The 23,740-nt window shown below is 32.6% G+C and overlaps 4 protein-coding genes across 4 annotated transcripts in view; 3 read left to right on the top strand and 1 right to left on the bottom strand.

Moving 5' to 3' along the window:
* The window catches only part of LOC111700622 (ras-related GTP-binding protein A), a 12,660-nt gene extending 8,052 nt beyond the window's left edge, over window positions 1–4,608 (bottom strand). The window contains exons 1-5 of the mRNA XM_023471594.1: window positions 4,529–4,608; window positions 3,330–3,410; window positions 1,264–1,369; window positions 654–752; window positions 488–529 (exon numbers count right to left, since the gene is read on the bottom strand). Coding sequence (XP_023327362.1) covers window positions 488–529; window positions 654–752; window positions 1,264–1,369; window positions 3,330–3,410; window positions 4,529–4,587 — 387 coding nt within the window. The 5' untranslated portion in view covers window positions 4,588–4,608. The remainder of the gene's footprint in view (window positions 1–487; window positions 530–653; window positions 753–1,263; window positions 1,370–3,329; window positions 3,411–4,528) is intronic.
* LOC111700618 (splicing regulatory glutamine/lysine-rich protein 1-like) lies at window positions 2,462–13,739 on the top strand. The gene is made up of 5 exons (XM_023471589.1): window positions 2,462–2,475; window positions 8,089–8,094; window positions 10,716–11,914; window positions 12,037–12,127; window positions 12,962–13,739. The coding sequence occupies exons 3-5, from the start codon at window positions 10,723–10,725 to the stop codon at window positions 13,083–13,085; spliced, it is 1,407 nt and encodes a 468-aa protein (XP_023327357.1). The 5' UTR covers window positions 2,462–2,475; window positions 8,089–8,094; window positions 10,716–10,722; the 3' UTR covers window positions 13,086–13,739.
* LOC111700620 (probable tRNA N6-adenosine threonylcarbamoyltransferase) lies at window positions 5,407–10,717 on the top strand. Its single transcript, XM_023471591.1, has 13 exons — window positions 5,407–5,512; window positions 5,759–5,838; window positions 6,135–6,158; window positions 6,414–6,474; window positions 6,921–7,002; window positions 7,360–7,483; window positions 7,653–7,807; window positions 8,283–8,323; window positions 8,524–8,589; window positions 9,076–9,137; window positions 9,385–9,430; window positions 9,875–9,967; window positions 10,400–10,717. The coding sequence occupies exons 1-13, from the start codon at window positions 5,444–5,446 to the stop codon at window positions 10,502–10,504; spliced, it is 1,008 nt and encodes a 335-aa protein (XP_023327359.1). The 5' UTR covers window positions 5,407–5,443; the 3' UTR covers window positions 10,505–10,717.
* Window positions 13,722–23,740, top strand: LOC111700616 (uncharacterized). Its single transcript, XM_023471588.1, has 15 exons — window positions 13,722–13,804; window positions 14,512–14,562; window positions 15,081–15,170; window positions 15,300–15,823; window positions 16,437–16,505; window positions 16,974–17,041; window positions 17,265–17,388; window positions 17,952–18,041; window positions 18,161–18,267; window positions 18,631–18,738; window positions 19,538–19,628; window positions 19,839–19,935; window positions 21,406–21,482; window positions 22,856–22,915; window positions 23,518–23,740. Exons 1-15 carry the CDS (start codon window positions 13,748–13,750, stop codon window positions 23,684–23,686), a joined length of 1,782 nt encoding a protein of 593 aa, XP_023327356.1. The 5' UTR covers window positions 13,722–13,747; the 3' UTR covers window positions 23,687–23,740.

Here is a 23,740-nt window from a genome sequence, read left to right as displayed (position 1 = left end):
CTAAAAGGCAAAACAAAAATACTTCCGAAATTTCAAAACTTTATTCTGTTAAAGTTTTCTTTTATTAAACTGAAACAATATAAACGATCGTTTTTGTTTTGCTTTTTGCATATATATCTTTAAGATTTAAAATTTGTCATAGTATAAGAAAAACCAATGTTAAGAATAAATAATTTAAAAATTTGTGAAACTATTCAGATTTTTTTGTGAAACCTCTTTTTTGTTAAAAAAAATAATTAAAGTTTTTTTAAAAACAAAAAATGTATGAAAAAAGGGGGAGATGGTATTGCTAAATGATTTCCAATCTTTGATTTTCCTAAAAATTTTCGTGAATTATTTCCCACAACCCAAACAGAAGCTGGATAATTCCTTAAAATATTTAAAACCCCAATCCAAAAATATATGATAAAATCTCCTCTTCTGTTCCGATATTTCCCAAAAATATAAGATTGTAAAAATAGTAGAAGTTTTTTTAGCGTGAAGTTACCTCTATTAAGTCCATTTTATGAATCAAACAGAAGATTTTAGCCTAAAAACAAATATTTTAATTATTTTAATTTTTATAGTAACTGTACAGTGTACAATGCATATGGTAAACATTGCACAATGCACACTGTACAGTATAATGTATTGATAATGTACAGTTTATGTACCTCTGGACTGTTCTGAAGTATTGCTTCAAGACAAGATTGATAATAGTGAACATCCTTCTCTAGTTCACGTGACTCCACATCAAACACGTAGATCAAAACCTAAATATTAATTCTATTTTTAGTTTAAAAAGTTTTATAAAATTTTTCCTATTTTTCGTAAAAACGTATAATCAAACTGAACAATTTTAAACTAAAAAATGTACTTAAACAGATTAACGCTAAATGGACCTTAAAAATACTTTGCTTTGACTCCTAGTAAATCCTTTAACCTGGCCATGTGACCTTAAACTTACCGTTGGCCGCTAACTAAACCTTTAAACTGATCTTTGTCCTGAAATGAGGACTTCATAAACTTAAAGTTACCATTTGACCTTAACTGCAACAAGTTGACCGTTAACCTTGCGACCTTAATCCCAACCTATCAATCTGTGAACTGACCCTAAAATAATATGCAGAGATATGTATGATAAAAAATATCTTTTATTTGAACTTTTGTTTTCAGAGTGATTTTAATTTTGTCCCTAATACCGCACGCACCCTGTATAATCTTCCCGATTCTCCAGGATTTGGGGGAAAACATGTCACCTGCCCTATTGGCGGTTTAACTAACCTCAACGTTTCTGAATATATTCTCTCTTTGAGATCTGTAGTAGTTCTCCATAAAGGATTCCTGGCCACCACAATCCCACAGATTCAATACTAGGGTGCCCAGCAATCTGAAAAGAGAAAATAAGGTGTCCCAACAATCTAAGTAGTGAAAAATAGGGTGTTCAACAATCTAAAAAGAGAAAATAGGGTGTCCAACAATCTAAGTAGTGAAAAATAGGGTGTTCAACAATCTAAAAAGAGAAAATAGGGTGTCGAGCAACCTTAAAAGAGAAAATTATGGTGTACAACAATCTAAAAAGAGAAAACAGGGTGTCCAACAATCTAAGAGAAAACAGGGTGTCGAGCAACCTTAAAAGAGAAAACAGGGTGTCCAACAATCTAAAAAGAGAAAAAAGGGTGTCGAGCAACCTTAAAAGAGAAAATAGGGTGTCCAACAATCTAAAAAGAGAAAATAGGGTGTCCAACAATCCTAATAGAGAAAATTATGGTAATAAAATATCCAACTGTAAGTATTGCCTATATAACAGCAAAGAACGTTTGTATATTTGTTAAATATATTTAACGGGCTATTTAAAACTTATTTAGAATTTAACGCAACTATGTCAAATTTTACGCATTTTTTTCATATTAAACAACAATTATTTTTGTTTTGTTATTAGGTTTTATCTAATCCTCGTCGAACCTATATAACTCCACCAGGGCAAGGATTCCTACCCAGAGATACGGCTAAACATCACAGGAAAATTATTATTTACTTTTGTAGAATCTTAAATCTTGTAGTAATTCAAGTCACAAATTTGCAGCAAAAATTTCACATGAGAAACACCAGCGTAGATCTTGTTATTAATTTTTATTGGAAAATTGGCAAATTTCGGCAATTTTTTTGCTTGTCTGTTGCTTTTGGAAATGTACCTTATTCATTGCTGCAAGAATATGACGAAAATATTGCCATCATTGACCAAGGTTCAAGGGTTACACCAATATGGAAACTCCAGATAACATTTTTCTGAATGTAAATAATAATAAAATTGACAGGGAACAGGTTCTTATTGTTCTCAGGAAAATAGTTTTTTTTCAGAATTATTTTTGGATTATTAAATTTTACTTTGACGTGTTTCGGTACGATTATAAAAAATTCTTAGTTAAATTTTTGTATATTTTTTAAATTAGCGTTTCCTTTATTCTTTATTTTTCTGTCATTTATTCATTTCTAGTTACTTAAACAAATAAAGATAAAAATAACAAAAGCACTATTAATCATTTGTCTTCAAGATAAAAGTCACATTTTTATAAATGAAAAATGAATAAAAACAGGGAGGCGTTGGATCAAGCTGGACTCAAACCAAACCAAATTGATGGAATCGCATATACCAAGGTTCTTAGTAATTAAAGTTCAATAGTCATTGTAATAACCTTGTTCAGAAAGAAAACCCTTAATCATAATCTAATGAACAAAAATCTGTACATAGTAAAAAAGTTGACCAAACATACAAGAGCGGTGAAAACTACAGTGCCCAGTAAGTAATAAAATTAAAGAAACTAACGATTATAAAAAAAGGTTGCTTAATAAACTAGAATATCAAAATTATACTGCGCTGCACAGTGCACAAAAGTTAAGAAAAAATTGGAATGGGCTTCGCAATCAAAATAAAAGCTATTTTGATAAATAGTGGTACATGCAGCCGCACGACAATCTTATTATGATAGAATAGATTAGCCGATTACAAAATGAAAAACTTGCATGTTATGGACCCTTCATTTATAGACTAGTAGTCAGATTCACAACGGCACCCCCTTTAAACCAAAGATGAATGATATATCTTCACAGCTCTAGCTAAAAATTGATTATTTTCAAAATACGATTTCTGTATAAAATAATTATCTCAAATTTGTGCCCCATATAAAAGAAAGGAAATTATCAGAATTCGACAAGTTTCAACGATGATATCCTTCCTCTTAATTCCTCTTAATTGCTTAAATAAAGGTTTCCGGGGACAGTTGTTAGTAGAACATGCTACTCCGAAATGAATGGTAGACTACAGTCCCTTTAAGTCTTCTAAAATATACCTGACATGCGAGTGTTCGACTTCAATAGTTGCTCCGAGACGTTTAGTATCGCGTGCAATATAGTTTGCAAATATAATAGACCTAAATATAAATTATTATTATTCAAATCTATTTATTGTTCAAAAAGCACATACACAATAAAAATAAACTAAATATATATATCAGAAACATGTACATTCTGATTTTATAAGTTTTGCATAGAGCATCATCTATTTATAAAATATAATCGTAAGTATTGATAAATGACACATTTTGAATTCAGTAAAGTAATTTCAGTAAAGTAAATTCAGTAATAGACGACCAAAAAGAAATCGTAGGAACAAAAACTATGAAGGTAAACAGAAAACAAAATACCAAAAAACCAGAAAACGGGGCGATTCGCCAGTAAAGTAAGTAACCAATTTTTATCTCGTTTTTTAGATGTTAACAAGAGATGTTTTAAACAAGACAGATTATGTGAAGCCTAGTTGCGTGAGAGCCATGTATTGACTTAGGCGTAGCTTTTGACTTTTGATGATACATAGGAAAGACCATATTTAAGGATGAGAAAATGTTGAAATTCGATTAATGGGTTAAAGTATTTGAAACTTAAATATTTAAAAGTTTTAAGACTTTTAAAACCTTTTGATTTTTCATTTGCTGTAGCTGGTATTTTTCTTTTCAACAAAATGAAGTTGCACGTCATCCAGTTAGACCACAATTTGTGAGAGAAATTTTTAGAGAAATAAAAAATAAAAAAATGAATTTAAACACAAACTTTTTCTTACTATATAGTGATAATTATCATGATTAATGGGTATATATTAAGAAATCTTCTACATTTAGTAATTTAGGTTCAGGTTTAAACGATTATGGATTTGAGTCTTCAGCTGGATCTATGACTAGAGGGCCGAGCGCTGAAGGTAGGACCGGCACCGCGGCTAAGACAGACTAAAGGACCGAGCGCCTGGGCTGTGGGTATGACAGATTAAGGGTCGGGCAGTAATGCGGCTCATCTAACTGTACGTAGCGATACCTTTAAGATGCATATACAAAATTGATAAAAGGGAGGGAGGGATATTTATGTGATAGCTATAGCTGGCCAAACAGCTGGGCCAAATTCGCTNTCTTCACGATTAGTTTTGGGCGAAGCCAGGCATTACAGCTAATTACTTTTAAAATTTGAACAATTCTGATGTCATCTTAGTAAATTAATTCACCTCATACTTGTTTTCCCTGAACCTGATTTACCCATCAAGAGAACCTTTTTCCTATTCATCGTTGCACAACTTTAAACTCTCTGAAACAAAATACAATAAATATAATATGGATATGACAAACTAGGGGGCCAAGCGCCGCGGCTAGGACAGGCTAGGGGGCCAGGCGCTGCGGCCACATGACAAACTTTACACATATGTTCAATTTGAGATTCATATACAAAATTGATAAGAGGAGGGGGAGGGGGCAAAATTCATTCTCTGAGAAATTACCATATATTTTTGATCTCCACTTATAAATGTCACATTTCTGTAATATGACTGGTTGACTAATAAGAATAACGCCTAAAGTTGCCCCAAAACTCCCCCCAATTTCCCCAATAAACTCAAGACTGCACAAAAGTTGATTACTTGAAATGTTGGCATGTTGTTTTGATGACTATAAACAGTAAACAGCTTAAATCAGTTGATCACCTTTTCCGCAGCTTTCATTTTAAAGCTGCAAAAAAGATGTTTCAAGCAAATCTTCTACAGAAGTTATCCAGCTATGTAAATAAAAATCCATAAAATTATGAACATTTTTAAAGTATTATTATTTCTTCCATAAAAGCGATTTTGTTTATCCAGCTGAGTATCCGCATAAACATACAGCCCAGGAGGAATATTTATAAATGTACGCGGCATCCAGGAGCATGCGGCAACATGAAAAAACGCTAAACATCCTAACAAATAACAAGCCGAAACATTTACGACGCCTGCCTAAAGTGCGTATAGAAATAAAAGTTTATCAATCAATAACAAGCCAAAATTTTGTTAAAGATGTAAATATTTAGGAGAATCAGATTTAAGTGTCCTTTTTATCAACCGCTCGATTTTCCTAATATGTTTAAATTGATCTGATTGTCCAGTAGATTAAAGATGGTTGTAATAATTGGACTCGAGGGAAGCGCGAACAAAATTGGCATTGGGATAATTCGTGATGGAGAGGTAAGACACCATTTTCTTGCTTTACGATGGGGAAGGAGGGGGGGCGTTCCGCAATTTTCCCCCTTTCCTCATTCTTAATAAAATATCCAACTGTAAGTATTGCCTATATAACAGCAAAGAACGTTTGTATATTTGTTAAATATATTTAACGGGCTATTTAAAACTTATTTAGAATTTAACGCAACTATGTCAAATTTTACGCATTTTTTTCATATTAAACAACAATTATTTTTGTTTTGTTATTAGGTTTTATCTAATCCTCGTCGAACCTATATAACTCCACCAGGGCAAGGATTCCTACCCAGAGATACGGCTAAACATCACAGGAAAATTATTATTTACTTTTGTAGAATCTTAAATCTTGTAGTAATTCAAGTCACAAATTTGCAGCAAAAATTTCACATGAGAAACACCAGCGTAGATCTTGTTATTAATTTCCATTTGAAAATTGGCAAATTTCGGCAATTTTTTTGCTTGTCTGTTGCTTTTGGAAATCTACGAAATTCATTGCTGCAAGAATATGACGAAAATATTGCCATCATTGACCAAGGTTCAAGGGTTACACCAATATGGAAACTCCAGATAACATTTTTCTGAATGTAAATAATAATAAAATTGACAGGGAACAGGTTCTTATTGTTCTCAGGAAAATAGTTTTTTTTCAGAATTATTTTTGGATTATTAAATTTTACTTTGACGTGTTTCGGTACGATTATAAAAAATTCTTAGTTAAATTTTTGTATATTTTTTAAATTAGCGTTTCCTTTATTCTTTATTTTTCTGTCATTTATTCATTTCTAGTTACTTAAACAAATAAAGATAAAAATAACAAAAGCACTATTAATCATTTGTCTTCAAGATAAAAGTCACATTTTTATAAATGAAAAATGAATAAAAACAGGGAGGCGTTGGATCAAGCTGGACTCAAACCAAACCAAATTGATGGAATCGCATATACCAAGGTTCTTAGTAATTAAAGTTCAATAGTCATTGTAATAACCTTGTTCAGAAAGAAAACCCTTAATCATAATCTAATGAATAAATTCAACGTTTACCGCTATAGAGCTCGTTCCCTCCTTGAAACGAAACCCTACTTTAAAAATCCTGTTTTTTTCATAATTTTGCCATCCTTCTACTATTTTTAAGATGGATAAAAATACCTCAATGTTTTGAATTTTTAAATATAATATGTTTGATTGATTGCTTTAAGAGTGTAGACACTACGATGTAAGTACAGTGTTCCATGATTACCACAAAAAATACAGATGATGAGTTAAAAATTTGGTTAAGAATAAAAGAGAATTACAGAATAAAAAATACCCCATAGAACTTGAAGTTCCACTAAAGTGTATACATACACTAGAGACATGTACTTTGTATATCAAAATGATCTGAATAAATATTTCAGGGACCTGGAATGGGAGCCCCACTGGCTAGTGTAGCTGTGGTAGCTAGAACTATTTCGAAACTTTGGAACAAACCTATTCTGGGTAAAGTCGATGATAGAAATATATGAAGGGGAAGTCTCCTAGATTTTTCAAAGTTAAAATACAGACGTATAAACATGTATACGTCTATATTTTTTAAAGTTTTAATGCTGATTAAATTGTAAGAATGCTAAACGTTCATGGGCGGAAGTTTATTTTCAATTGTCTTTTTTGTCTCCATGTCTCTATGTCACAAGCATTGGTCTTTATGCCGTCGGGGGAAATTTTTTATTTAAAGGAATAATTATCGAAAACAGTTATTTAAAATTACAAACTGCAAGCTTAACTTTAATTGACTTTAATTTTATGCTCATTCTTGAATTCTGCAAAATTTTAGTAATATGAAATATGATATTCTAGGTGTGAACCACTGTATCGGGCATATAGAGATGGGAAGGTTAATAACAGGTGCCGCCAACCCAACTGTACTGTACGTCAGTGGCGGCAATACGCAGGTTATTGCGTACGCAGAGAAAAAATACAGGATTGTAATTCATTAAGATTCATTTTAACAAATAATTCGCTTGAGCTTTACAAAAATGTATTTTGTCGCATTTTTTTCTTCACAGAAATTCATATTTATTTTTGTAAAATAATTGCTTTAATTTAGAAGTTGAAAATTATAAATGAAAAATGAATACAAACTTTCTCAGAATTTTCGGCGAGACGATTGATATAGCGATCGGTAACTGTTTAGACCGGTTTGCCCGTGTTCTCCAGCTGTCTAATGATCCTAGCCCAGGGTATAATATAGAACAGACTGCCAAGGAGGGAAATAAATTTCTTCAGCTCCCTTATGTTGTTAAAGGTAAATATTTTAACAATAAAGCTTAATTTATCAATCAATTTAAAAAAATTCTGTTAAAATACGGATTATCTTTTTATTGTTAGTTTCATTTGATGGCATTATTTATTGGGAGGGGNATTAAAACTGTTTTTCAACCCCCCAAGACAAAATTCAATCGGCCGCGACCCCGGGGGGGAGGGGAGAATTCCCTCAGAATAATTTCCTTTCTCTTATTTAGCAATAACAACTAATTAAGATATTTCTATGCCTTAAAAAGTGGGGAGACAAATTATTTTAAGGAGAAAGAGGTTAATTTGTAAAGAAAATAAATTCTTCTTTGCATTAGTGGAAAAGAAATTGTTTTTATAGACGGCACGCCTATGAGTTCAATGCACTATTAGACTAGTTTTGTACTTTTTGTTCTCCTGATTTTAATTCTTGATTTGAATAGATATAATCTGTTTGATTTTTTGGATTTAGTTTCTGTTATTTCTAGGAATGGATGTTTCCTTTTCAGGAATTCTCAGCTTCCTTGAGGTAAAATTAACAGTATTCTATTATCAGGGAAAAATTAGATTTGGTCCGCCTGAAAATCAAATATTTAAGTTTGGAATATTTTTTAGTTATAAGATAACTGTTACACATTATTCAGATTGATTATAATATGGTTGGTTGATTGATTGATTAATAATCCTGAACGGTGCTTAAAAACTTTGATTGATTGATTGTTATTGCAGGAGAAAGCGGATAAGCTTGTCGCTAGTGGAGAATATACAAAAGGGGATCTTTGCTTCTCTTTACAGGAAACCTACAGAGATATATCATATAATGGTCTAATATCATTTCCTTCTATTTAATCTCCAAGCTCTCGTCATTCAATCTCCATTTCGGGATACTTATTTCATCTCCAAGTTCTTATATTTTACCTCCAAGTTCGTGTATTTAATCTCCAATGTTTTGTATTTAATGTCCATGATTTTATATTCAATCTCCAAGGTCTTGTATTTAATATTTATGCTTTTACATTTTATTGTATTTAATATTTATGGTTTGTATTTAATCTCCAACATCTTGTATTTAATATCCATGATCTTATATTTTATCTCCAAGGTCTCTTAATTAATCTTCAAGAAAGAAAAAAAAATTGTAGATTAGAAGCCAACACTTTTCATATTTTGTGGTACTTTTTAGTGAAAAATTCGTCGATTTATTTTCCCCAATTGAGCGAATAAACCATCAAAAAATTCGAATGTCTTGTATTATTGAAATCTCTAGGTTGAACTATTCAGGAAACAATATTTGCTATGCTGATAGAAACTACAGAGAGAGCTATGGCTCACTGTGGTTCAAGGTACATTTTATTTATTGCTGGAGTTTATTTACAACTATTAAAAAAAAACAATTAGGAAATTATTTACTGTTCGCATATTGTTACCTATACTTTAACGTGACTTCTGATGATTTGATCTTATTGGTGTAATATTAGTCTATCTTTATTCTTTATTAACGATTCTGTCAACTGTTAATACAAGTGTTCAAAAATTACGCTGCTTTTAATTTTTTAATTTAAATTTTATTAATTTATTTTGATTTTTCAGAGAAGTTTTAATTGTTGGTGGAGTAGGTTGTAATCTCAGACTTCAGGTAAAAACTGTTTTATAAATATTTTTTCAGCTTTTCTAAATTAAGGATTAAAAAATGATTTTATGAATTATTTTTTGCACTTCATCCTGCATTTTTCACTTCGTGCTTAATTTCCTTGTACGCGCTACATATCATAAAATAAAATGGGTGCCTGGATTTTTTTTGAAAAACAAAGGAGATTTCTAGAATGATTTTTCCAATTTAAATGAAAAGGAAATTATAGTTAACTCTCTTTTATGTCTGCTTTGTCTGGAAGCTTGTGATATCTAGAAATAAAACTATCCTTTATAAAGACAAGCGCACTAAAATTTAATAAAATCACATATTTCACTTATTGTTTTGGCACAAACCTTATCGATAAAAAGAAAAGGCCCAACAACTGTATCGCACTGTGAACCTAAATCCTAGTGTTACACCCCTTAAACTATTTTTTTTTGTTAAAAGGAGATGATGGGTGTAATGTGTGAGGAACGAGGAGGTAAACTGTATGCTACAGATATGAGATTTTGTATCGACAATGGAGCTATGATTGCCCAGGTCTCATTTAAACCTTAATTATGAATAAAGTGCAATATGAATAACTATTTCTGTTTATCATTCCACAAAGAATGTATTAAAACCTAAATTCTGACCATCCGACCCACCGCAGACCTCAAAAAACAAAAAACTAAATCAACTCATAATAAGAAGTCAGTTGAGATTACAACTAATTGGCTTATTGGGTGTGTCAGTTGATTGGTTGATTGGTTGGCTGTTATTTTAGCTAATACGTTATCTTTTATATTGTCTTGTAAAGATTGTTATTACTAAGTTGAAGGATTGATTAATGATTCATTTTCTCATTGTTTGATCTATTAATTGGTAAAACAATTAATTAAATGATAGATTGAATAAATAATTAATTTGATTAATTGAATAAATTATTAATTTGATTGATTGATCGGTTAATTGATTGAAAAACGTATCCAGGCTGGTTGGGAGATGTACAAGGCTGGAGTAAGAACAGACTGGGAGGAAACGGGGATCACCCAGAGATACAGGACTGACGAGGTCGATGTTGTCTGGAGAGATTGAAGTCAAATTATTCTTGTGATATTTTTTTTGGATGCGGAAACGATTTTAAAACCCACTTTGAGAATAAGATGGATTTATTTAATTCAAATTTGTTTTTCACTTTTTCTTTTACTTCTAGTCTTCTCTTTAACTGATGAAAATGTGCAACGATTTCTTTACATCGTAAACCTTTCCTTTTTCTTCGTCATGGCTGTGATATTTTTTATTTTAGAATCAGAATGGGAAGATCTAGGTCCAGGTCTAGATCTAGGTCCAGGAGGAAGAGGAGCAGGAGGACCAGAAGCCGGAGCAATGACCGGAGCAGGAAGAAGTCACCGATAGGTTCTCAGAGCAATGGAGACTCACATGTCAGGTCAAAGGAGAAGAATGGAAACAGATCTCGGTCCCGGACAGCAGACAAGTCAAGGAGAAAGGACAGAATAAGTGACCGTAAGAAAGAGAGGTCTGTCTCAAAGGGACGTAAAAAGCGATCCCGGTCCCGATCTAGGAGAAAGAGTCGATCGGTGTCTGGTGGAAGGTCGAGGAAGCGATCTTTGGACCGACGGCAGAGATCAAAGTCCATTGATAAAACCTCAAGGACTAAGAAAGGATCCCGCTCTCCGAAGAAGCCCCTAGCTCGACAGTCCAGCTCCCGATCCCGGGAAAGAAGAAGATCTCGGAGCAGGTCCACGAAAAGAGCAAAGATCTCTAGATCAAAGTCAAAAGATTCTCACAGTAAAAAATCCAAGTCGCCGGAAGTGCAACGAAAACCTTCTCCCCCCACTGCTAACTCGCCTAAAAACCCGAACATGTTAAAAATTAACTCAAGCACTAAACTCATAACCAAGGAAACTGCTCCGGGTAGTGATGTGAACTTGAGATTGTTGAGCATGCTGAAGGATCAGTATGGGGAAATCCAGCCCTGGGGAGCTAACAAGTTGGATGATGAACGTACACAAAGGAATAACGGGTCGGATAGATACTCTCCGTCAGGAAACCGGGGACAGAGCAGAACTCCTGACAGGTCCAGGGAGAGAAAGAGATCCAATGATCGCAGTAGGGATTATGACCAGGGAAGGGATCGAGATAGAAGATCCCAACATCAAAGTAGGGATCAAGTGGAGAGATCCCGAGACCTCAGTAGGGATCAAGATAAGAAAACACGCGACCTAAGCAGGGTTCATGACAAGAAACCCCGAGATCTCAGTAGAGATCAAGACTTGAAATCCCGGGATCTAAGCAAGGATCATGATCAAAGTTCGGAGGATGAATCACCCTCAAAAGAAAAGGAGAAAAGTAAAAAATCCAAGAAAAAGAAAGAGAAGAAGGGAAAGAAGGAAAAGAAACACAAGAGCAAGGAGAAGAAGAAAAAGAAGGAGAAGAAGAAGGAAAAGAAGAAGGAGAAGAAGAAGGAGAACGGGGGAAGCGAAGGTGATGATTAGCGGAGCTCTGTTTTTAACAGTAACAGGAAAACTGTAATTTAAATTAATGACTTTTTTTATCATTGTAAAATCTGTAAAAATGTGTAAAATCTAAAACAGAGAAAGTTTAAGTGAGACAACGAGCTCCAATGACAAAAGAGGAATGGGAGAGAATGGAAAGGAATAAGAAAAACAATCCTCTACCAGATACACAGCTTAACAGGTCCAGGATTAATTTCTTCGTAATTTAATTTAAAATAAGATTTTGTTTGCTTGAAGGAATTGACAAGAGTTCAGTTTCTCTTTTTCTACTGTAAACTATCCTTCCATGTAATCGTTCCGATTTTTGAAAAAATTTGCCATTTCTACTCTCCTGAACCATTATCAAAGATTTAAAATAGTTTTAATCCAACTCTGAATTTAACTCGGAAACTTTCCCCAATTAGGATTTTTGTCTTCTTCACATTTTGAACATCATAATTTTAAAATATAAACACTTTTCTGTATGTGGTACCTAGCCAGCTACGTCCTACAAGTTATTTAGAATTATCCGAATATTCCCTTCACAGTACACATTAATAACGCTATATTGATCTTTTATCTAAATTCTAATTAAAGTAGATTAGGTCTAGTTGGTAATGGGGTGTTACTTTAAATATCAAGCGAATTAAAAATAGTTTTATGTCCAGTCAGGGGTGTATATTTTTAAGAAGTACAATTAACATCATTTATTCAGCAAGAAACCCTAGAAATATATTTGTTGCTAATATTTGGTGAAAAAAAAATAATTTATAAAGGGGCGGGGCGGGGGGCTGAAGATTTTCAAGAAAAATACACCCCTGTTTCCAGGTTAATTACACAGTATGTTAAGAAGCAGGGTCAAAGGGTCTATTTATAGATATTTATATATTTAAATAGATATTTATAGTAATACAATTAAGATTTAATATGTTTTGAGCAAAATTATTAAAGACTACATTTTGTTTTAAATTGTCAAAAAAAATTATTATTGCTTAATCAGATTTGATAAACTATTTAATTTTATTTTCTTGTTCAGGCAAATGTACTCTGAGAACTCTAAAAAGGTTAAGGAGGAGTACAACTGGGTTTTAAACCGGTCTCCACCTCTACAGCATGTACGCATGCAGTATAAAACATTCCGACCACCTCAAGCCTTCTAGTCATTGGTTCTTCTACCCTGTACACTTAATAATTTGATAAATAATGAATTAATTCTGAAATGCAAAAATAAGCAACATTTTAAACTTAAAGTTTAAAGGGAGTGTAGACGTAATATATCAAGTTACTTTAAATTGATAGCGTGGATCTAATCTACAACGGTACCCTTTAAACATATGTCTGAGCTGAACTGATGAAGTTATTCCTCATGTTCTATTTTAAAATTGACAATGTTCAATGGAGGATTATGTGTAGAATTGCCCTGCGGATTAATGAAGTTGAAGTGAAAGAGTAAAACTGTCAGAATTTAACACTTCTTCAGTTTAAAATGCGACAATATCTTTCTCATTGTTCCTCATACTGGTTTATGGGGTATTGTTGTGAATTGGACATACTAAGCTTTACATAGAGTGTAACTTGAAATTTCAATTAAAGTTCATTTTAAATTACGTGAACAGTCCCTTTAAAATAAATTTTTATGTTTGCATGTTTTCCTGGCTGTAGCTATAGCTGTTATTCTCCAACACCAACCCAATTTGAAAACTTTAAATTCGTCATTTTAGGCGACAGGCTCTGATTTCTTGTTCCTTCAGTTCTTTACCGGGGCTTTAAGTTACTTGTTGTAAAAGTTTGTTGAAAATTTAGTTTGTTGCAGAGTTAAAAGATGTCTCTGGGGAAGTTGACAGTTCTCGACGGTGTTTGCGGATTTGGAGAAACTAAGGAACACACTAAACATTGAAGACTGATTAAATAGTTGGTCCATTAAATACATGATCGATTGATTAGTTAATTAATTATTAATCAATTGATTGATTAAATAGGATCGATTGAAAGGTTGATTTGTTAGACACATAAAATGTTTGAATTAAAAAATTCGCAGAAGGGTGCATTTGCGCGTCTTATTGAAATAGTGTATTCAGGGTGACTCAATAAACACGGGAATTTAGTGACAATTTTGATATCGTCTTTGTAAGTATTTTATTGAAGTTAGTTCGGTGATACCTACCAGGAATGCTGTAATCTGTAGAGGTTTCGTCTGCTAGTTTCGATTGCATACTATTGTAATTAGTAAAATGAGAAATATCCGATTTAAAAACACAGTTCAGTTGTTCTCCTCAACTCTCTATCTTGCATTTGCAGTCTTAACTGTCCTCATACAATATACTTGAGCAGACGTAACTATTTTTGTCATTGTATTGAGGTATTAATACAGTGTTAATTCTTTACTGATACAACTTTAATTGCCATGTTTGTAGGAAGACACTGTTTAAAACAAGGTATTTGAATGTGTTACATAATTTACACTGTTGAGCATGTTTACATATTGCTTACATAAGATAAAATACGTGTCATTGGCACTTGCTGTACAGTGTACAATGTACAGTGTACAGTACAGTGTTCATGATGTTTATTGTGCCCGGTGTACAGGTTGTAGAGGCTGATGAGAAAGACCATGTTCTAATAGTTCAGGACTCAAAGGTATCAAGACGCTGGATTAGTTCACCATTATTTCATTAAATGATAGAGGTTTCCATCTGTCAATGCTGAATAATTGGTAAACATATAATTTGCCATTCTTAGATTTAATAAACTAAGTATATGCTATTTGGGGCGGGGTGGGGTGGGGGGTTATTGTTGAAGATCTGGGGTAAAAATGAAAAATTGGGACATCAAAAGACAAGTTTTATCGCCCCTCCTTAAATTCATTTTTCCCAATTGAGCGAAAAAAAACACAAAAATTTGTGTTTTTGCTCAGTGCAAACATACATATTTTGTAACTTATAGTGGAAAAAATATTTTTTTAAATGGAGGAATGATTTTTTGGAGAAAAAATAAACCCCTGACTACAATATTCACATACTTCCCCAAATAATTTGGAGTAACTTTTAATCTTGAAAATTTAAAATATACGGTTGGGGTGGCCGTGGCAGAGGTATTTAAATAAATTCAAATCATTGAAACAATTTTTGAAAACATCAGATTTATTATTTGTCTAGGTGATTACGATAAAGCTGTTGGATGCCAGCGTAATCAACACATGGTTCCCTACTGCAATCCAGTTTATTAAGTCCGCCGCTAGATGTCAGGCACTTCATGCGTTCATTCATTTCTCATTTAAATTCATTTCATTCTAAAGAAATAATTTATAAGGGTTAAAGTTTTTTTAAAAAGGGGGACCCCATTAGTGTAAAAATGAATGAACCTGAATTATACAGGATGTATTTGAAAACTGTAATACTGTAATTGCTTTCGACTCATCAAAAATCGCTCTGGCGAACGAACTCAGCTCAAAAATAACTGATTTCCACAAAGGCACATTAAAAAAGAAAATATTCAGCCTCCATCCTCGTAAACGCGACCACATAGTCGTGTTCGAGGATGGTAGTGTGGGTTCCCTGAAGAGGCTGCTGGAGGACGACGAGGCCGAGTATCCCGCCGGGATCCTCAGGCCGGGAGAGAAGTTGTTGAGTGTGAAACTGTTTGATGACGACATCTCCTCCTACATTATCTTTACCATTGAGAAGGAATGGTGTCCAGTGAATGAGAAAAAGATGGAAAAGAAAAAGAATAAGAATACGATAGAGACCGAAGTAGAGATAATGGAGATAGATGATGATAGTGATGAAAATATTGAAACTGGAAATAAAAGTAAAGAAAAACAAAAAGATGCCAAATCTTCAAATCTAGAAAAATCCGTGAACCAAGGAGAACAGAAGAATATAGTTCTTCTTAAATGCAGGTACATTCTTCAGTGTTAGGGACTCAATTTGACTGAAAATATATATATAGTAATACTATAAATTAAAGGGACTATCATTGTAATTTAAAGTAACCCTCCATAGTAATTTTTAAGCCTTTATCTGCTTGTCGTTTCTTTTTTATTCAAATACTAGCTTTGGAAACCAGCGTTGCCCAGGGTAGTCATAGGAAGTCCCGACGATTACCCGCACTTAGACGATTTTTATCGGGAAACTAATTTTTCGCTATAAAAGTCGACCCACTTAACTTAGAATCTCTAAACCAAACTAAGAGCATTCCCGTGGTTATTCCGAGTTCTCCAATCGTTCCAGGGGTTCCTGAGTTATAATCGGACAGACAAACAGTGATTACAACTTTCAATATATAGAATGATGATCATTTCTGAAAATATCTTTCATTGTTTCTGGTGTTAAAATTCGCAAGTAATTTAAAAAGAGAAACCACAATTGAAAATAATATTTTTTAGTCACAAAAATTTCATCCTGAATCAGACGAGGGTTAACAGGGTACTGTTGAATTTCGGACATGCCATTTTATGAATGAAGGATCTCTTAAAGTTTTGCCTACAGTCCCTTTAACTATGTATTGTTAAGGTTCAGTTTGACAGGAGATGAGGATGGAGTAGTGCTCACTATTAGAAGAATACTAAATCTAGGGGACAGGTTGGTCAATCCTTTAATCAATTTATATTAGCTTGGGAACCAAATTTGGCCTGGTCGTTCAACGTTTATTAGAATTATTAAACCAAACTTAGAACCTTTCCTTACGAGTTTCTCAATCAAAACTTTAAGCAATAGTTGGATAAACCTGTAAAACTAAATGAGATGCAACTTGTTTTTAATGTTACATTTTCCCCTTTTTAACATTAAGAACTATGAGGTCGTCTTCCAACGAGTCTTTCGACCGATTATTTTCAGATCGCGCGATCTGTACAAATGCACAAACTAATGTTTCTTAACTGTTTTTTCCCAATCAACGTCTGTTACTTTTCAAGTTCCAATTAAAACATCTATATTTGTAGAAAAATTTTAATGTTGTAATCTAATCTAATATTATGTTATGTAGTAATGTGAAGAAAAATTGTAGAACTTATTATTCAAGTGACACATATATTTTTTTATTTTTTTTAGAAGTCAACTTTTTTCTTGGGATGTGTTTGTTGGAAATGAACCTTATATTCTTATTTGGAAAAAATCTGGTGAGTTTTTTACTTTATAGATTCCTTTAACCCTTATCATCATTTATAGATTCCTAGAACCCTTATCATTATTTTTGCATAAAAGTTCATGCAATAAATAATGCATGCCCTTTTTGGTATCGTTTGACTTCAGGATATGAATTAATATTTTTTTGCTTTAGCATCTGAAAAAATGCTTTTATTTAAGATCATTTTAAACATGAATTAAAATTTTTGATTTTAGGTGAGATCTTGCAAAGTGTTGGACTTGAGGTTTTAAACTGGAGAGTTATTCTCAGAATTCCAGAAATTGACGACGCTTCAATCCTTGGTCTGTCAACGTTGTTCTGTGCTCTCATGTACTCACAGTAAGTTAACTAAATCTCAAGTAAAATCAAATTAAGAGTTAACGAGGAAACAGTAAAGTAATTATTCGCCACAAATTCAATGATTTTTTAATGTCAATTTCTTGGAGCTTGATCACGTGAAGATCTGATAAATCAAACTTTAAATATTTTGTCTAGCAGAATTCATAATTGGAACTTATGTGTGGAGTATCATTCATCTCAAACGCTTGATCTCGATATCCATTGTGAGAACTTGTAAATTTGAGGATAAATGCATGATCTTTCAATTAAAGCTGTCCCTGCAGGTTATGATCACTAGGTTATATGAAAACGGGTTTACACTATTCCGCAATTCTGCAAAAGAAGGAGATTCACTTTATAGTCTCAAAAATAGAAGGCTGATAAAATTAGATTTTTATTGATAGACCATATTCAGAATCATAAAAATCTCAAAATGAATCATAGAAATCAAAGACAAAACCAATAATAAATTGCAAGAAATTATAAATTTGTATCGGTCAAATATTTTAAACAATTAGATAAAAATTTTAAAAAAGCGTGTACATAATATTTTGACAATGCAGAGAGTCTACAGATGGAGGAGTACTGCAAATACTATCAATACCGTTCAAAATCTTCTCGGAGCCAAAGAAACTGAAAACAATTGTTCACAGGTAGAGAATAAATGCATAATGCATATCTTTTGAGTTAACTGCTTGGATTAGATATTGAATATAATTTAATATGAAGTTATCTAAAAACTTTAAAAAAAAAACATTTTCCCCCATTATAGAGGTGAAGGATTGCATTTCGTGAACGGTAATCTTTTCACCGTTGGCGGAGGGAGGATTGCCTTTACTCCTGTAACTGATCTCAACAAAACATTTGATTTATATTTAGGTAACCAAGTTTAATCCAGTTTAATCCAGTTTAATCCAGTTTAATCCAGTTTAATCCAGTTTAATCCAGTTTAATCCTTAGAAAATAGGAAATGCGGGGAAAATCTACTAACATAATATTTTTTCATTCACTTTCTTTTTATAAATAGATAAATTAATAAAATGTTCAACCATTATTCCTAATCATTTTTTTTTGGGACAGGGGGCTAGAATTAAAATTTAATTGTTTTTATTTTGTATGATTACTGAAGATTCTTAACACAACTTTAATTATTGAAAAGAACGTGGGGTCTGACTTACAAAAAATCTAGTTATAAGTTTATTTTTTATTAGTTTTAAGCGAAGAATTGTTTATTTGGTTCAGGCGCAGCGTTAAAGAATCGAGAGCTTGAGAATGTGTTTCCAGATTCTCCAATTTCTCTCTACACCCGGGTTTCTTTATTGCTGAAGGAGGGGAAATTGACGGAAATAGGTGAATATTATAATTCAATTAGAAATCTAGAATAGAATTGAAATATAATTTTAACTGATATCATCATTATTATCAATCCTTTCTTCAAGAGATTATCTAGTTTTTTGTTTGCCTTTTTAAACATTTTTTTTTCTTATAATCAATCCTAATTTTTTGGAATACACTAGAAAAATCTCTTTTTTTAGAGCTCATCTAAGTATTTTATTATAATGGCTACAATGATACTTCATTTGGGGTTTTTACAACTGTTAACGTAAATTCATGTGATCCTCCATCCATGGGATAGCACGTCCGATTCACACGGTACCCTTCACTACTCTTTTGACTAGGAATAAATAAGATATTCTCAGTTAGCTCGAGGAAAATAGATTATTTACATTTGTGGTTTCACTGCAGAGACAATCAATTTAAATCTTCTTTAATCTAAGTTAAAGGTTAAAAGGAAAAACTAAGTATCTTTAAGCATGATTTCATGTATTCCTCTATGCAAAGATGGTAGTGTCCGATTTAAAACGGTTAAAAGTTCTGTCTGATCAAGTTTGATTTAAATATGGAATGTTTTGTTTATTTTAACTGTTAAATTGCATGTGTGGTTTTCCTGCAAAACTTACTCGCACATTTCTTGTTTATAAGAGCCAACGACGAAATTTACTAAATTAAACACATTTGAGTCAGAAAATCAAGGTTTCAAGGGTATCATTGAGAATGGAAAGTTGCTTTAAATTACGCTTTTAAGCCCATTAAGTATTAACATCTGCGAAAATATCTGGCCTTACTATTAAGCTTCTGATTAATTTAGTTGAGTTGTTGAGGACTGCCCAGGATATACCTGAGGATCTTCTTGTGGACTTCCTGGAGGTCATTAGTAAACCTGGACCTAACAAACATGGGTAGGTCAAAAGACCCATTTTTTATATTCTGTTTCATATAATTTGGGAAATTAGGAGGCATTGATGTAAATATTGACTATGATTACTGATTAGTATGATTAGTATACAACAATTATAAGTTTTTTGTTATTTATTTTTATCACTATTCCGCTCTGAAAAGAAGTACTTTTTATTTATTATCAATTTTCTTTTCTGATTAATATGTAATAGGGAGGAGGATTTGCAGCAGATGGTTAGTATTCTACTAAACAGAGAATACTCTACTGATTCGTTGAAAGGGGAGCTCTCCAGGCTAAATATTGAACAGGTAGAGTTTACACAAATCATAAACCCAGGCTACAATTTTGATTTAGTAAAGTCATCTTGAAACTGTAGAATGGAAGTAGGACAACTCTAGAAGTCTGATTTTATTTTTATTGTTGGATACATTCTCTGTTTTCGATCATTTACTAATGCCGGCCTTCCAATGAATTGTTCCTTTCGTTGTTAGGGCTTTTTATTCATGTTGTATTAAGACCTTCTCTTGATTAAAAATGAAAACATATACTCTAAATATATACTCTCATTGTTTGCTGGTTTGTTTGTATCCAAGAAACTGAACCTATCCGGCCCAAATTTTGTAGGACCTCGCATGACCCCAGGGAAGGTTGATAAATGGTCGGAATTTATTAAATTTGCCTTAGAGAATCGATACATCCACAACATTTTTTGTTATTGTTCGATTTATAGGGAAGGAAAAATTAAAGGGGGGTTGAGGCTGAAACCTAAGAACATAAGGAGTTGATCGAGACCCATTAGAGTTCTATCTGATGTTCCTGTCTCGAGAAATTGATATAAAATTGTGTCAAAGTTAACCAATACTTATATGTAAGATTTGGTATAATAATTTCTTAAGTTTTATACAGAGGTTTTACATCTACGTGTCCGTAATATTGTGCTGGTGTAGTTTATTCTGAATATAATCTCGCGGATTTAAAAGATAATTGCGCGGATTTATTATTTTTGACTCCGCTTTGAGATTTGGAGATTGCTACGTCAAAAATATAATTTGCATAGCCCTAGAAAAAATTCTCCTATGCATTATTTAGAACTATATGCTAGCCAATTGAGTGCTTGCGAAAAGCTAAGCCAATTGAGTGCTAAATAAAATCTGAACGTCTCGCAATTTTTATAGATTGCACAGCGGCATTTTTACGCTATAAATGTCGTCTTCCTAGCGTAATTTGATATTCTGCATTCATGCTTAAAAATCATTACTTTAAAAGAAAATTTATCAATTTTTTGCTATCAATTTTTTGCACGCTCGTTCTAAATCATTTGATTTAGCGAAATTCTCTTCTATAAACTTGCAAATTATATCAGTCTGGAGAAAACAACAATAAAATTAAAGTTAAGAAATTTTTTAACGATAGTTCATTTTCGTTCACTTCTAAAAATGTAAATTGAAATACTTAGTATATTTTCGTTCATTAAAAATATATTATACTAGGCTATCAGGCCCATCTTCTATTTCAACTTGTAATTGTTGCTCAATATTTCAGCATAAATCAATAATAAAATTTTTGTGGATTTTTTAGCGGGGTTTCCAAAATTTTTACGAAAGTCAAAATGTTGGATACAAAGTTTGTAATTTTGAGCATCCATATTCCACAAACCTTCTCTGGTTTCATGTGAGGTCCCACACAAAATTTTTGCCCGGATTGGTTCAGCCGTTTTTACGTTTATTGGATACAAACGAACAGACGGATAGACAAGCAAATTATATTTGATATTGTAGGTGATCAATATAACGGAATATGTTTGCTCTATACTGGCTGAGGATGTTTCAGCCATAAATCCTGATCTTCAAAGAAGGTGAAATTTCAAGATATTGTTTGTTTCCCAAAGTTCGCTGCAATTTGATTTTAACTTTTACTTGTTAAATCATGCTTGATCTGCTATACAGTGTACAGTGTACTAGGCAAAATGTTACCTAGGCAAAAGTGAAATAGGCAAAATGTGACTAGGCAAATTGCGACTAGGCAAAATGTAGCTGAGCCTATAATCTATTAATGAATTTTAACCATTTCCTCAGATTCAGATTATGAAGAATGACAATCGGGAAAAAAAACTTTTAAAAATATGTAAAAAAAGTGTGTTTAGAATTTTTAACCCAATAAACATCGTTATAATGTGTAATAAAGTGCTTTCAGTATGTACACTCCCCTCAAATGGGGGTGGGGGTAAATAAATCCTTCTCTAAAAGACCGGGTTAACCTTCAAAAGTAGACCTAATATTTAAAAATGTGCTCGGCCTGTTTTCTCAAAGATTTCGAAGAGGAACTGCCTACATTTCGAGCACATTTTGAAGGCAAAACCGGATTCACCGACATAAGGTCAAACGGCCTAGGGTAAAACGATCCAGGGTCAAAGAACAAACGGTCAAAAATGCGATAAAGGGTAAAACGACATAGAAATAAAAAATGCGACAATCGGGCAAAACTTCATTTAGACTATTTTTGGTTAATTTCAACTATTTTTATGTTCATTAGAACTAGTAGCTGTAGTGTCCAGCCCCTAGTCTGTCCTAGCCACAGCGCTCGGCCCAGAAATTGTCTTAATCTAACCTAACCCTGAAATAATACATATTTTTATGTTATGTTTTATGTTCATTAGAACTACTAGCCACAGTACTCGGATCCCTAGCTTGTCTTAGCCGCAGTGCTCGGCCTAGAAATTGTCTTAACCTAACTTAACCCTTAAATATTTCCTTCCATTTTGACCCTTTGTCGCGTTGTTGACCGTTTGTCGTTTGACTCTAGGTCGTTTGACCCTATTTCGGACCCAAAACCGCATTTTATAGTAAAATATTTCACCGACAACCCCCCAATTTCTGGAAATTGTATCTAATAGGAACACGTTTCAGAACAATGAAACAGTGATTAGTGGGACTGGGCACATTTTAGAATATTGGACCTAATTTTGAAGTTTTAAACGGCATTTTAGAGAAAAATGTTTCATTGACGACCCAAAACCCATTTATGGATATTGTACCTACTTAAATCATTTTTTAACATAATACAACCATGTTTAGTTGACTGAAAAAACGTTTTAAAACCTTTTTAGAGACACCTTGTATATGAACTAAAAGTGTTATATTTTACAACCTAAAGGAATATTAGTTGCTGAGGCTTAATGTTTGAAGATCCAAAATAAGAGTTTTCTTATTTTATGATTTTATATTTTAGAGTGGCTAAATGGGTTGAAATTGTGATTGTACAATTCTTTATACAATTGGTGATATCAAGGTTAGTATAAGTTTAATTTAAACGATGAAATAAACTAGACTTAATTCAGTTAAGAAGGAGTGTAAAATTCCCATTATTACACGGTTCAGGAGAAATTGTTTCAATATGATTCTGTAATAACTGAAATGATAAATATGTTATGTAATGAGTAATGATCAATGTCGCCTATTTGTGAATAATTTTGCACATTTTTCTGTTTTCTTTTGTAAATTATATATTCAAAAACAAATTTAAACTGCACCATTTATATATGTATTTATATATTTGTGTGTGAATAAATCTTTATAATAATAATTGTTTGTTTCCTAGCGTTTAAGAATGCTTTTTCTTCACTGTATCAGTAGAATTTTCAGTCTTTTAAGAATATAAGAATGGAAACTATTAGACGGTCAGAAAGTGAAAGAATGTATATTTTTACACGCTCGAAACATTAAAGAATGGAAATTATTACTCTTGTTGAAGAATGTTCATTCTTCCTGAGGAATTCTCAGGAACTTAGCGAAATTCTCCTTTCCGTAAAAGAATTCATCAAGATTATTTCATCTCATTAAAGAAATTCCATTATTACATTTTTTCCTCAATAGAATCATATACTATTGCAGGGATGAGCGTATCCTAAACCTTGTGTCGAGGTTGTTGGGTGTAATGCGGCAGCAGGAGAAGTGGGTCAAGATGTACACCAACCTTCAAAGTCTTCTCTTCAATATGTTCTGCTTGGAGGAGGAAGAGGAGGAGGGCTTACCTTACAATATCACAATATTAGATCTTTAATCAGAGTAAAAGATTTCACACAAACTAAATTTGTTATCTATATTTTTTTTCAGA

The sequence above is a fragment of the Eurytemora carolleeae genome, unplaced genomic scaffold (assembly GCF_000591075.1).
Source record: "Eurytemora carolleeae unplaced genomic scaffold, Eaff_2.0 scaffold252, whole genome shotgun sequence".
Lineage (NCBI taxonomy): Eukaryota > Metazoa > Arthropoda > Copepoda > Calanoida > Temoridae > Eurytemora > Eurytemora carolleeae.
Note: the sequence above shows the minus strand (reverse complement) of the source record. Positions and strands in the feature narration are given on the sequence as shown.

Coding starts and splice junctions, on each gene's coding strand:
- LOC111700620 (XM_023471591.1), top strand. CDS start 5,444: ATGGTTGTAATAATTGGACTCGAGGGAAGCGCGAACAAAATTGGCATT. Junction 6,159..6,413: donor CAGGTTCTTATTGTTCTCAG/GAAAATAGTTTT, acceptor GAATAAAAACAG/GGAGGCGTTGGATCAAGCTG. Junction 8,590..9,075: donor ATCTTTGCTTCTCTTTACAG/GAAACCTACAGA, acceptor TGAACTATTCAG/GAAACAATATTTGCTATGCT.
- LOC111700618 (XM_023471589.1), top strand. CDS start 10,723: ATGGGAAGATCTAGGTCCAGGTCTAGATCTAGGTCCAGGAGGAAGAGG. Junction 11,915..12,036: donor GGAGAACGGGGGAAGCGAAG/GTGATGATTAGC, acceptor AGAAAGTTTAAG/TGAGACAACGAGCTCCAATG. Junction 12,128..12,961: donor CCAGATACACAGCTTAACAG/GTCCAGGATTAA, acceptor TTTCTTGTTCAG/GCAAATGTACTCTGAGAACT.
- LOC111700616 (XM_023471588.1), top strand. CDS start 13,748: ATGTCTCTGGGGAAGTTGACAGTTCTCGACGGTGTTTGCGGATTTGGA. Junction 13,805..14,511: donor GCGGATTTGGAGAAACTAAG/GAACACACTAAA, acceptor CCCGGTGTACAG/GTTGTAGAGGCTGATGAGAA. Junction 18,739..19,537: donor GGGGAAATTGACGGAAATAG/GTGAATATTATA, acceptor TGATTAATTTAG/TTGAGTTGTTGAGGACTGCC.